Source organism: Dreissena polymorpha, chromosome 4 (genome assembly GCF_020536995.1).
Source record: "Dreissena polymorpha isolate Duluth1 chromosome 4, UMN_Dpol_1.0, whole genome shotgun sequence".
Classification (NCBI taxonomy): Eukaryota; Metazoa; Mollusca; class Bivalvia; order Myida; family Dreissenidae; genus Dreissena; species Dreissena polymorpha.
The window spans coordinates 86,389,178-86,403,484 of NC_068358.1; the positions used below are offsets into that span (position 1 = coordinate 86,389,178).

The 14,307-nt window shown below is 35.1% G+C and overlaps 1 protein-coding gene across 9 annotated transcripts in view; it reads right to left on the minus strand.

Moving 5' to 3' along the window:
• Window positions 1-14,307, minus strand: part of LOC127879450 (arf-GAP with Rho-GAP domain, ANK repeat and PH domain-containing protein 1-like) — a 194,743-nt gene that overhangs the window by 39,165 nt on the left and 141,271 nt on the right. For all 9 annotated transcript variants that reach the window (XM_052426286.1, XM_052426284.1, XM_052426282.1 and 6 more), the window contains one exon: window positions 4,958-5,053. In XM_052426286.1, coding sequence (XP_052282246.1) covers window positions 4,958-5,053 — 96 coding nt within the window. The remainder of the gene's footprint in view (window positions 1-4,957; window positions 5,054-14,307) is intronic.

The window sequence follows — 14,307 nt, forward strand, 5'->3', positions numbered from 1 at the left end:
TATAAATTAATAATATTTAATTTTGCGGAAAACGATCGTTGTTTACCGGTTTCCATAGATACGATTTCGGAATACTTTGTCTGTTTCCTTATGTAACGTCATGTACAGATTGCCTCAGTCGAGATCGTTAGTACAATAGAATTACGCAGTTTCCATACCACGTGATATGACGTCATTCCGCCTTTTGTAAATTGCCTATGCTGGTGTTTAGATTGCCAAAAAACCCACTTACTGCACCTTGATTGATATTGTGACTGGTCGGTCGTCCACAGTTACAGATGCACAGATTCAATGTAATACCAAATCTTTAGTGTTTTCCAAGGCCGTTTTAGCGTGGCGCGGTTCCATGCCCTTTTTTTGTAGCGCCACGCTGCCCCTTTTCAAAGACTTTTAGCGCCACGCTTCCCTTTTCAAAGGCTGCTGCCCTGCCCTTTCATGAGCACCCGATGTTTTCCGCCCTTATTGATAACATCTTAATTGCCCCTTGACCAAACTCCTAAGCCGGATAGTATCAGATTATGGCCCAAAGGCAGAGAAGTCAATTCGCGCGGTGTGAATTAGTAATGCCTGAATAACCCCCCGTCAATATCAATCGATAATGCTATGTTATACCAAGCGCAGTTATCGGTCGGTGATGTGTACTCCTCCAAGATAAAATTGTGGACTGTTACTTCGGAGACTTTTGATGAAAAACTCGATGTTATCTTCGTGGAAATTGTGCATTTCATGCATGTCATGCATAATTCAGTTATATAAAAACGTATATTTTTACGCATATTTACATTTAAAAACACAAAAAATTAATTCTTTATTGTTATCGTCTTTAAGGTATTTAATTATTGAAGTAATAACTGAGACGTATACTAATTAAACAAAATGCGAATTGCGTATAAGTATTGTAAAATTTTACTTTGATATGCGCACCTGTCGCTTACATCATGATTTTAACAAGATGGCGGACATACAGAATTAAATCATGACTCTGCAAAAATGGCAAATAACGTCGTAAACGATCAAATTAACGATGGAGATCATACATTTAGAAGGAATTTATGAAATGTCTGTGATAATCAACGATGCATAAAAATGTTTTAGATAGCAACTACTTATTTATTTGTAATCTACTCATTGGATGTATGTCCTGGAAACGAGTGTTGGCATATTGTTAGCGATCAGTTTACTCGCAATGTTAAACATCTTACAAGATTATCGTTAGAAAATGGGATAAGACAAACATGGTTTCATTTATATGTTAGTGCATCTGTGTATAATCAGTTTCATATGCATAAAATGCTTTATCATGTTTGCCGTGATGTACAGTGTATTGAAATAGCATGGAACTTAAATGTACATTGCAAGGTAAATATATTAATATAAATCAAAGTAAGTTAAATACATCAATTACCATTAAATATGCTTGTTTATATTTATTTTTTTCCACAACTGCCTCTGATGCGATAAAATGCCTTTTTGAAATTAATGCACCATGCCCCTTTGCCCTCCTGGGAAAAACACTAATCTTACGGCAATAAGGACTAAAGTTTTTTGGTTATATGATTCTGCCGGAAAGTTCTTTATTTCCAGTAAATGTTCATCCAAGCGCATATTGGCGCTGGGTCCCGGCAACCTCCTCACAAATGTTCGTTCTATGATACTGCCGCCAAGTTATTTTATTTCCAGTTAATATCCACCGGCTCTTGGCAGGCTCCTAAACTCTGGTGGCTGGCATCCAATCGCATTGCGGTGCCGGCGCCAGCAAATCTTCTCACAAGATCGTTATGGGTCTACCGTTCGGTCCGGTATAGAAGGGACGCATCTCGACGGGCAGTGTGACACAGTGCTTGGACCTTCTTCATTGCTTGAACTGATCAATGAACTGTCGTGTGTATATACTTGCACAGTATTCTTTCTACTTGTTAAGATTAACATATACAAACATTCAATATGTTGTCTTTCTTATCTTTTATTTCAAATATGCCTACTTATGTTATTGTCATGCTTGTATTTTTAATTGTGTTTGCTTTCCTGTTGCGATGCAGAATTCTGTTTGCCGGGGCCAGATGGGCAGGCCTACTGATTCTATAACATTATCTCTTAAAGCTAACCTTAGCGACAATGACGTAACACATTTGCTCCAATGGACTCTGCGCTACTTGTGTAACATCTGCGACTTCTTTAGGGTAAATGCCTACTTATTCTACAACATATGTCTATTAAAGCTAACCTTAGCGACAATGACTTCGCACATTTGCTCCAATGGACTCTGCGTTAATTGTGTAACATCAGCGGGTTTCTTTCGGGTAAATGCCTACTTATTCTAAACCATAAATCTCTTCAAGCTAACACTAGCGACAATGACTTGACACATTTGCTCCAATGGACTCTGCGTTACTTGTGTAACATCAGCAGGTTCTTTCTGTAAATGCCTACTTCTTCTAAAACCTATATCTCTTCAAGCTAACATTAGCGACAATGACTTAACACATTTGCTCCAATGGACTCTGCATTACTTGTGTAACATTAGCTGGTGCTTCAGGGTAAATGCCTACTTCTTCTAAAACCTATATCTCTTCAAGCTAACATTCGCGACAATGACTTCAGACATTTGCTCCAATGGACTCTGCGTTTCTTGTGTAACATCAGCGGAAGCTTCAGGGTAAATGCCTACTACTTCTAAAACCTATATCTCTTCAAGCTAACATTAGCGACAATGACTAAACACATTTGCTGGAATGTACTCTGCGCTACTTGTGTAACATCAGCGGGTTCTTTCCGGTAAATGCCTACTTATTCAACACCATCTATCTCTTAAAGTTAACCTTAGCGTCAATGACTTAACACATTTGATCGAATAGACTCTGCGTTACTTGTGTAACATCAGCAGGTTCTTTCGGGTAAGCATATAGAGCACATGCATTTTGCCAGTTGTTGTAGCTACCATATTCGAACATTCATTATGTTGTCTGTTTTTATACTGTAATATAATTTGTCTGGTTCAATTCTTGTAATATGTGTCTGTTCTATATTTTAAATATGTCTGGTTATTTAATTGTCATAAATGTCTTGTTTATATATATTTGCCTCCCTGTCACAGTGCTGGAAAATTGTGTTTGCCGGAGTGTTAGATTGGCATGCATACTTATTCTACAATATTTATCTAGCTAACCTTAGCGACAATTACAAAACACATTGGCTCGAATGGATTCTGGGCTTCATGCGTAGTATATCCAAGTAAGTAAAAGGTTAAGCTTAAAAAAAAGTAGCAATGCCGTAGGGGAAAAACTTGTTTGTGTCTAATTGTATTCAATGTCCAAGTTAAAAAGTGTGTAATCGCTGGTTAAGCAATTATTGTGATTAAATGACGGAGTTTTAAAAGTAAGAAATCGCTGGTTGAGCAAGTAAAAAAGTGTGAAATCCCTGGTCAAGCGATTATTGGTATTAAATGTCCGATTTAAAAGTAATGGTCATGTGACCATTGGTGTAAAAAGTGTGTAAAGGTATTGTGTTAATGATCAAGTGACCATTTGTATAAAAAGTGTGTAAAGGTATTGTGTTAATGGTCAGGTGACCATTGGTATAAAACGTGTGTAAAAGTATTGTGTTAATGGTCAAGTGACCATTGGTATAAAAAAGTGGTGTGTAAAGGTATAGTTGCTGGTTGAGCGATAAATGGTCAAGCGACTGGTAGAGCGAGGTTTAGCCCAATCAAGTGAATGGTTTTTCCTGGCCCGGTCGCTTGATTAGCAAGAACATTTTAATTTTGGGTAGGCGGTGTTGCTACTATAGCGGCGTTACTTCACATTGGTAATTTAACATGTGATTGTCCGCATAGGCATAATTTTCGGCTGTTTCTTTTTTACACTGCGGCCATTATATCCCACTCTCTTACTTGCATAATATATTATATAGATCTGTTAGTGAATACTTCATACGTGTACATTCGATTTCATTTGTGTGATGTTTATTGGGAGGCAAAATATATTGGAATAAACTAATCAACTTAACTAATGTGTTGTTCAATCGTTGCAGTCTTAAAATAATTACTGTTCTTAATCACTGTATTTTTCCTTAAACTCGTCTATTCATTTTATAGTGAATACTTCAGTGTTCAAATAAAAATATTATTGTAAAAATAGATAAAGGATGATATTAAAATTAAAAAAGCTTTAATATTACTATATACTATGAAATTAAATTAAAGATGATTTAAAATTATAAATAAATAAAATATTTAAAAAAAATAAAAATAATAAATAAATAAAGGGAGATAATTCAAAAACTACGGCAAACAGAGTTATGGTTTTTAGTCACTGCACTTCTCCTACTGTACTTGCCATATGTTTATATTTAAAGTTTCAAGTAAATCCCTTCAGTAGATTTAGAGTTATGCTCCCGACAAAAATTTACTTTGAAATTATATAAAAGGGGAGATAATTAAAATATTAAGGTAGATAGTTATGGTTCTTAGGCACTGCACTTCTCCTACTTGCCATCTGTTTATATTTTAGGTTTCAAGTTAATCCCTTCTGTAGATTCAGAGTTATGCTCCGGGCAAAAATTTACTTTGAAATTATATAAAAGGGGAGATAATTAAAAAACTAACATAGATAGAGTTATGGTTCTTAGTCACTGCACTTCTCCTAGTTGCCATCTGTTTATATTCTAAGTTTAAAGTAAATCCATTTAATAGATTTGGAGTTATGCTCTGGACAAACTTTCGGACGGACAGACGAACAGATACTATTACTATATCCCCTCCGAAAAAAAAATCGGCGGGGATAATAATCACCTGGTAACATGTCATGGACACTTAGCTTTTTATATTTTGAATACAACCCAAAAATACATATGTGTCTTGGAATTTAAGTCCCCAAAACCTGTCTTGGACTGCAGATTCAAACAAATAACTATCCTTTGGATTTGAAGTGCCATACTGAGAGGCCTAAAGTCACCATACCTCTTCTTTGTTGTCGAGCTCAAAGAGCCATTCATGATAAGTGATGATGTCTGTCATCACCTGGATCTGCAGGTGGGGGAAACGAGGAGGGTTAGTCTGAAAACACAATCTTACACTTGTACAGCTGCAACATTATACATGTACAGCTGCAACATTATACCGATACAGCTTCAATGCTAGACCTGTACAGCTGCAATGGTAAACCTGTACAGCTGCAATGTTATACCTGTACAGCTGCAATGGTAAACCTGTACAGCTGCAATGGTATACCTGTACAGCTGCAATGTTATACCTGTACAGCTGCAATGGTAAACCTGTACAGCTGCAATGGTATACCTGTACAGCTGCAATGTTATACCTGTACAGCTGCAATGGTATACATGTACAGCTGCAGAGTTATACCTGTATGGCTGCAACAGTATACCTGTACAAACATAAAATAATAAATATAAATATTTGTGTTTTTTAACCGTTTCAAAAAAAACAATTTGGGGGTGGGGTGGGGTGAGGTATAGTATAGTGTGAGGGTGGTGGCGGTCATTTGTGAGATGATCTTAAAAAAAAAAAATAAGCGGGGGGAGGGCACGGGGGATGGTTTGGGTGGAGTCTATTGTGGTATGTCAGGTAAGAGTAGTTTTGTAAAAGTATCAATCAAATCTAATCATAAATAAAGAAGTTATAGCATTTTTAGCAAAATTTAATAATTTGACCTTGAGAGTCAAGGTCATTCAAAGGTCAAGGTAAAATTCAACTTGCCAGGTACAGTAACCTCATGATAGCATGAAAGTATTTGAAGTTTGAAAGCAATAGCCTTGATACTCTAGAAGTAAAGTGGATCGAAACACAAAATTTAACCATATACTCAAAGTTACTAAGTCAAAAAAGGGCCATAATTCTGTAAAAATGACAACCAGAGTTATGCAACTTGTCTTTTTACTGTACCCTTATGATAGTTTGCGAGTGTTCCAAGTATGAAAGCAATATCTATGATAGTTTAGGGGTAAAGTGGACCAAAACACAAAACTTAACAAAATTTTCAATTTTCTAAGTATTAAGGGCCCATAATTCCGTCCAAATGCCAGTCAGAGTTACATAACTTTGCCTGCACAGTCCCCTAATGATAGTTAATAAGTGTTGCAAGTATGAAAGCAATAGCTTTGATACTGTAGGAATAAAGTGGACCTAAACACAAAATTTAACCAAATTTTCAATTTTCTAAGTATAAAAAGGGCACATAATTCTGTCAAAATGCCAGTCAGAGTTACATTACTTTGCCTGCACAGTCCCCTTATGATAGTTAGTAAGTGTTGCAAGTATGAAAGCAAAAGCTTTGATACTTAAGGAATAAAATGGACCTAAACACAAAACTTAACCAAAATTGTCAATTTTCTAAGTATAAAAGGGCACATAATTCTGTTAAAATGCAAGCCAGAGTTATCTAACTTTGCCTGCCCAGTCCTCTCATGATAGTTAGTAAGTGTACCAAGTTTGAATGCAATAGCATTGATACTTTCTGAGAAAAGTGGACCTAAACACAAAACTTAACCGGACGCCGACGCCGACGCCAAGGTGATGACAATAGCTCATAATTTTTTTTCAAAAACTAGATGAGCTAAAAATTCTGGTCTAATGTTGAAATCTCCAATAAATATTGTAGCTATAAATTGAATTAAACATTGACTAAGATGGAATTGAAATTTCTCTTTAAAATTTGTGAATGACAAAGACGGCGCTTTGTAATAGTAGTATTTCTTTAAAATGTATATTTTTGTTAGTGTAGTTTTCAAAAATGATCTCACTTAAAAACTTTTTTACCATAAAGCTAACACCATCTGATCAGTTTGAAAATAGAAGGGCACTTGAAAAGAGTGAAAAAACATATGCCCCATGTTGGATTCGAATCCATGTGGCATCAGGTATTGACTGACAATTGTTAAGCTAATTTACGTGTTAGAACAAGTTTCTATCATCATTTCACAAAAAATAATGTTATAATAGTCTGAATTTAACAAGATATGGATTGATAATCTAGCAGTAAATGTATAGATAAAAATTGTGGAAAATCTAGTGCTAAATGTGCAAAACAATAAAGACAAAATTAGTGTATACGCTGCAAGAAGATCAAGAAATATAATTTTTATTTTAAAAAAGTTTGCATATTCCGTCAGGTTCTGATTTTGAAATTATTGTAGTGAATACAAAATAATATACCAGTGAATAATAAAAATTACACAACGACGGAATGCGCAAACTTCGTTTTTTTCCATAAAGATAATATTTCTTTACCCATTCAACTTTTGAGATAAATTACAAGAAACCGTCAGAGACGGGTGATGCTCCCCAAAGTTGTTTTTTTGTCACAATATTGCACTATATATTCAGATAAAAGGAAACGTCTTGAGGGGCATAACTTTGGACAAAATAATACGATGGATGGTTTAGCAACTTAAAAATTTCAAAGGGCCATAACTCTGTGAAAATTAAATCATCTGACCAGAACCCGCTGATAATATGCAAACCTCCTCTTGGTAGTGAAGCTTCCCATAAAGTTTAATTTAATTCTTGTCATTAGTTTCTGAGAAATAGCCCGGACAAAATTGTGCACAGATGGACACACGGACGGACAGACGAAGCGGCGACTAAATGCTCCCCCAAAATAAATTTTGGGGGAGCATAATAAATAATTGGACCCCAGTCTGTTTAAACTATTACTCGTATATAAAAGATGGTGTATTTCTCAAACTGTCATTGCTCTGAATATTAGACCAGTTGTATTTACCATTTTTATACTTTTTCTGTACATATTGTTTCATATAAAAGAAGGGAATAGTAACATTATATATTGTGAACTCATTACAATCCAATATTGAGTAAGGAGATTATATCCATGTCTATTCATATCTATGTTGTCAGTAAAATAAATTCATATATTTGTTTTCAGTAAAATATAAACTGGAAAAGTGGCTCCTTTTAAAGTCTCGTTATCAATTAATTAATGCTGTTATTTTTCAGTCAGATTCAAATTGTATGCTTTATTCATAAATACATTTGCATACAATTATCATAATCTAAAACTGCAAATATATGTATTCAGTTATTGATTGTTAATTCATATGTAGCTAAATTGTAGTTTACAAAATAACAAGGGACAAAATGTCACAAAACCAGGTTTTCATTGTGAAAAAAAATCTGATAAAGGGAGAAAACTCAAACTGAACTTTTGAAATGAACAAACAAAATTAACCCCCTTTGTAAGTTTGTTTAAAAAAATAATAATCTATTTTTAGTCGTGGCGACCTTGACATTGGAGATATTGACGTGATTCTTTCGTGCGACACACCGTCCAATGATGGTGAACAAATGTGCCAAATGATTTTAAAATCTGACAATGAACGACATAGTTATGGCTCGGACAAGCTCATTTATGGCCATTTTTGACCTTTGAACTCAAAGTGTGACCTTGACCTTGGAGATATCGACGTAATTATTTCGCGTGACACACCGTCCAATGATGGTGAACAAATGTGCCAAATGATTTTAAAATCTGACAATGAACGACATAGTTATGGCCCGGACAAGCTTGTTCCGCCAGCCCGCCAGCCAGCCAGCCAGCCAGCCAGCCCGCCCGCATTCGCCAATCTAATAACCAGTTTTTTCCTTCGGAAAACCTGGTTAAAAAGAATTATGACCTGATTACTTTCTTAAGTATATATAGTGAATAATTCAACATTTTGTGCAAGAAGATTATCCTTTAACGTGTAATTTGTTTCATTCTCATCTGATTATTTGTAAATTGATAATATCATTATCTCAGAAAATTAAAACACTGGAGCACATTTCATCTTTCTTATCAGTTGTAATCATCCCACACAGTGCTGGCTGGTGGCAAGCAGATATCAAATTACCTTGCTCCCCAGTGTTTAATTGTCAAGCAATTCATTATGGATTTCGCCCTTCATGATAAGGTGTTAGGTGAAAATGCTGCCTTAGGCCGGGTTTCCATGCATCCGTGTCCGCGCTCCGCGTCCGCGTTCCCTGTCCGCGTTTCCTGTCCGCATTCCGTATACGGACACGGAGTATCGTTTCCATGCATCCGCTTATTATTTTAGCCTTACCGTGTAAAAAGCTCATTCCAAACGTGGTGGTGCTTGGATAAGGATGTCGTTATTAGAAGAGCACACATTTTTAAGATGACTGCATCGGCAGTAATGCATGTTAGTAGACGAAAACACAGACATAGGTACATGACATGTGCCATCATACGGAACCGTCAAACAATTAGCATAATTATATTGATAAACGTTACTGAATTATTCGTATTAGACAGACTTCAAAACGTATATGTGAACTCGCATAGAAAAAAAAGAACATAAATAGCGACTTCTTTTAGCGTTATATCTTATTTGAAATATATACTGTGCCTTTTGAAAAGCCATTATAGAGTGTACAATATGCAAACGATATATATTCGCATATTACTATTCCCACTTACATGAAACGCCATCAATTAACATTTCTTTGGCTATGCTTTGCCAGATGTTTGATGCAATTTCTTTGTCTTTGTATTCTTCCATACGTTGGTTGTATATTTCAGGGTGATCCCTTACTAAATATATTATTTTTCACTAATATCTATGCTTGAAAGTCGACCTTTCATGTTGACTGCCGTCCGTGTATTGCGTCCCACACGCAATACGCGGAGGAAAAATGCGGACGCGGAACGCGGATACATGGAAAAGCTCCAACAGATTTCAACCAGTTCGTTTTTTCGCGGACACGGACACACGGACACGGAACGCGGACACGGAGACATGGAAACCCGGCCTTACCCTTGTCCTATAACCCAATCAAATAAGAGCACTCCTATTCTTAGCATCCAGGTAAAGATAAGCACTGATCAAAGTTTGTCACTGACCACTGATGTAAACTATCTGCACAGTTCTAAGACAGGCCCCACATTCCTGTGCTGACCACTTTTCACACATTTTGTTGCATGTAATTTAATGACCCACAGACCAATGAAATAACCATTAGCAACAGCAATACCTCAATATCTCTGACAGTTGCTTGATGCCTAACCCCTTATTTACAGCCCTTTGCAGGGAACAGCAATTGCTATACAGTGGTATCAATATAGAGATAAACTCATAAATACACCTGTCTGGCATTTATTTTCGGAAAAAAATCAGCATGCTGACTGCATAGAAAGAACAGATTACAACATTGAAGCAAGCTCTTGAAATAGAAATATTATGTACTTATATATTTCCAAGAGAGGTTTATACAATATATATAAATTTAATGGGCGTGATATTTCATATTTCTTAGCTTAAAGAACAGTGTTGTCTGTTGAACTTACCTAATATGGCTATTATTTAACGTATATATAACTATCACAAAGTCCTAGTGTATATTATGAATATCAAGAAGAAAGAGTAAAGATATGTACATAAAAATATCATTTACAGCTTAAGCAACAACTGTTGTCAAAATTCAATTATGTGGATAAATAAAAAAATTAATTGAAATATTCTCCAACTTTACTGTTGAACATTTTTTGACAAAAAATTATCGTGTCTAAATGTACACATATCACGGATATACTTTGGTCAGGAATTAAAGAGATAGAGAAAATGTACTTAAAACCCACTATTTGCGTTACTAATGATATTAAATGCAGCTGGTATTTGAGAGTAAAGGGATAATTAATAGATAAGTAGAATTAAAACAAAAACTGTTTTGGAACATAGATGCGCAACTATTATTAAATGTAATAAGACTAATACGTTAGATTTGACATTTTTCTAGAAGATAAGCTGATTGCTCTAAATAAATTGATTTGAGCATCCCGATTATACTGCCGGGAGGCGATACTTGAAAGTAATACAATTATGTTTCTGGATAATTTTAAAACTAAACTTCAGCAAGACTTATTGGTGTTTAATCGAAGAATCCGAGCTGTAAATATACTTTCCGTATATTAGTCTAAATTTTTAACTATTGTGTATTTATATCACAATTTCTATGTTAAATATATTTTTCTTCAGAACACAGACTTACAGAAAACTGTTAACCATGTACTGAGCAAATGCGGAGGTATTACATTTGTTAATGCTGATCAGAGAACTAAACATAGATTTAGAAGTCCACTGTGCTGATTTCCCTAAATAAATTTGCAACTTGAATTCACAAAAGTTATTTCAATCAAAAGAGTCTTTATAATTTAGAAAATGCCAAATAACAAGGTTGCCATGAAAACAGTTTCATAGCACAGTAATCTGCTAAATACACCAACACACAGTAGGTTAACTTGGCTTATCAGTAAAGATCAAAGATAAGGCTCTACAGTGCATTAGTACATGTACATTTATTTTATGAGATAGGTTTATTAAATTGCATGCAAACTACTGTCTTTAGGCCACGACTTTTATATTTCTTGGTTTACAAAACCGCCGACCCTAATTTTTGGAAAATGGGAAAACAAATCAAACGGAAAATTGTCTTTTGTATATATATTTTATTCCTGACCGCACTAAAAAACAAGCGAAACGAGAAAAAACATCCGGTTTGAGTACAGTTGCGAATAAAATCAAGTAAGTACAATCAACAATAGGTTCACATATATTGCAGAGATCGGGATATTTTTCAATGTGACACATTATGTACATGTACCAGTCCTTTTATGGGCACTTCTCAAAATCTATTTTGGGTAAAAATTACAGACAATAGGAAAGTCAGCGTCAGTAAAATGTCGAACCCATCAAAATTTATTTCCGAGTCTGTGACGCAACTATATTGTTTAACACGTTATTTATATTAAACAAACCCAATATTATAGTAGATAAACAGTATTACCTTGCAATTTGATAATTAGTATAAATAATCCAATAAAACACTGCCATTATTTATGATATATGTGTTTAGGAATTTTGAAAACACATCCGCCATAGTTTATAGGTACTGTACAGAAAGTTTGGAAATCGGAACAAATCGGTATATCTCGGAAAATCATTGATAAATGTATTTGTCGTTTCAATTCTTAGGGCCGAGTAATTTCGGTAAATTGGAACTAAACTTGCGTAAAACACTAGCTCAAATTAACCGTTAAACTCCGCCTCCGTTCTCAGCAAAAGATTCGAAGGCGGAGCTATGCACGTGCCATTATTAAATTGGAGGATTGCAATTGAGAAACAAACACACGATTGGTTTGGCATGTTGATTGCTAGACAAAGGAAGCCAATTTTGTTGGCGCGAAATTTGTCGCTTTATTACTTCAGAAAGAAAGCGGCTTTCCTTTGATGACGTCAAACTGTCAATTCACACAGACTGCACATTTTCGGAAGACTTTAACTGACTCCTTGTTTACAATTCCAGTAATAAAAAAAACACTTGCTAACATTAAACTTTAGATTAAATTTTCAAAATAAAGCAAAAGCGAAGTTGGCAAATATGATTAAATTAATTCGCGTCAGTTCAAATATGACGTTTTGCGTTGTTAATCAACGAGTTTTCATGACAACAACAACTTTAAAAAACATTACAGCGACGACGCGGGGATCGATCTACCTCGATTTTTTTTCATGGACGATCTTATAAGTCGAGTAAGAGCAAACACATAATTTGTGTATGAGTTGTTTATCTTATAATTTATAAGATTTTTGCAACAGGCATCGCATTGCGTAATGGTGCGCATCAAAGAACAGAAATGAAACGCAGTTTTTCGTTTTAATGGGAAAAGAACGAATGTCATGTAATGGAGTGTTTAAAATTGCCTGATGTTACAAAAGGTGCTTTAAGGACACATTTCATTTGAAGATATAGATGTGTTTCATTGCATAATTTGATTTTTTGTCTCTGTGTTAAGGTTATAAAAGATATGTTGTCTTTGTTCTGATGTTATTAGTATTAACTTTTTTTCCAATGTTTTTTTGTTGTTTTTTTTCGACCGCCTGATGGACCATTTTCAAAATAATTATTGTAAACCAATAAAAAAAAAGTCGTAGCCTTATGTACACCACATTTTATGAAAGAAGTTCAAGGTTTATACAAGGGAGTTAACTATTTCTTAACTATTAGAAAGTATGTACAGGTTATCTTTTTTTAACATTATGGCTAGACTGTTTTCACTATATACATATAGAGAGAACTACCCGCCCCTTGGTAAGCCATGTTTTTCAAGCAAAGGTTACTATCTGAACTCATCCAAGATATCATTGGGACAAATCTTCTGAGCAAGTTTCATGAAGATCGGAAAATAAATGTGGCCTCTAGAGTGTTAACAAGGTTTTACAATAGCCATATAAGGAAAAATGCCCCGTCCCCTGGCAGCCATGTTTTTCAACCAACCGACATCTTTTTCGAACTCGTCCAAGATATTAATAGGATGAATCTTCTGACCAAGTTTTATATGGATCGGACAATAAATGTGGCCTCTGGAGTTTTAACAAGATTTTGCTATAGCCATATAAGGAAAAATGCCCCGCCGCTTGGCAGCCATGTTTTTCAAGCAAACGTAACCATTTTCGAACTCATCCAAGACATCATTGGGATCAATCTTCTGACCAAATTTCATAAAGATTGGACAATAAATGTGGCCTCTAGAGAGTGAACGAGGCAAATGTTGAGGCCTCACAACGGACAACGGACGACAGACAAAAGGCGATCACAAAAGCTCACCATGAGCACGTTGTGCTCAGGTGAGCTAAAAAAGGCTTAGTTTCCCATCCTTAAATACTGATGAGCAGCAAAAAGCATAAAACCTGAATAGTCTGTTAGTTACAAGCAGGCTGTTCTGGATTCATGCTACTTTCAAATAACAACTTTAAGTTTGCTTCTAAGTTGTGCATTTACCTCAATAAGAGAATTACACAGATGATGACACCAACAAATGAATGTCTAGTTGAGCTATAAATCAAAGTTACAATGTGTATTAAATGAACAAGATGCACTGAAGCCCGTGAGGTGTTTTCATTTAGAAAATGCTTCATATACAAGTACATTAAATACATAACCAACAAAGGACAAACTGAATGATCATAAAATATACACATGCATAACAGATACGCCAAATATATATTACAATTAAAGTGAAATAATTAAGAATATAACTGACTTGGTATTCATGAATACTCCCAATAATTGATTATAAGAATGCGACAAAAGGGCTATTGAATTCAATGAAATCACCTATACCATCATGATATTTGTTGAAAATAAGTTTGAATTCCTTGGCATGAACAAGCACCATTTGCCGAGACATGCGGCAGATGCCTCTATCAACTTAACTGTCAGACTGAAAAAAGATTTATTTAATTTCACCCATACTTTAATAGTTATGCTGTGAAGAGCAA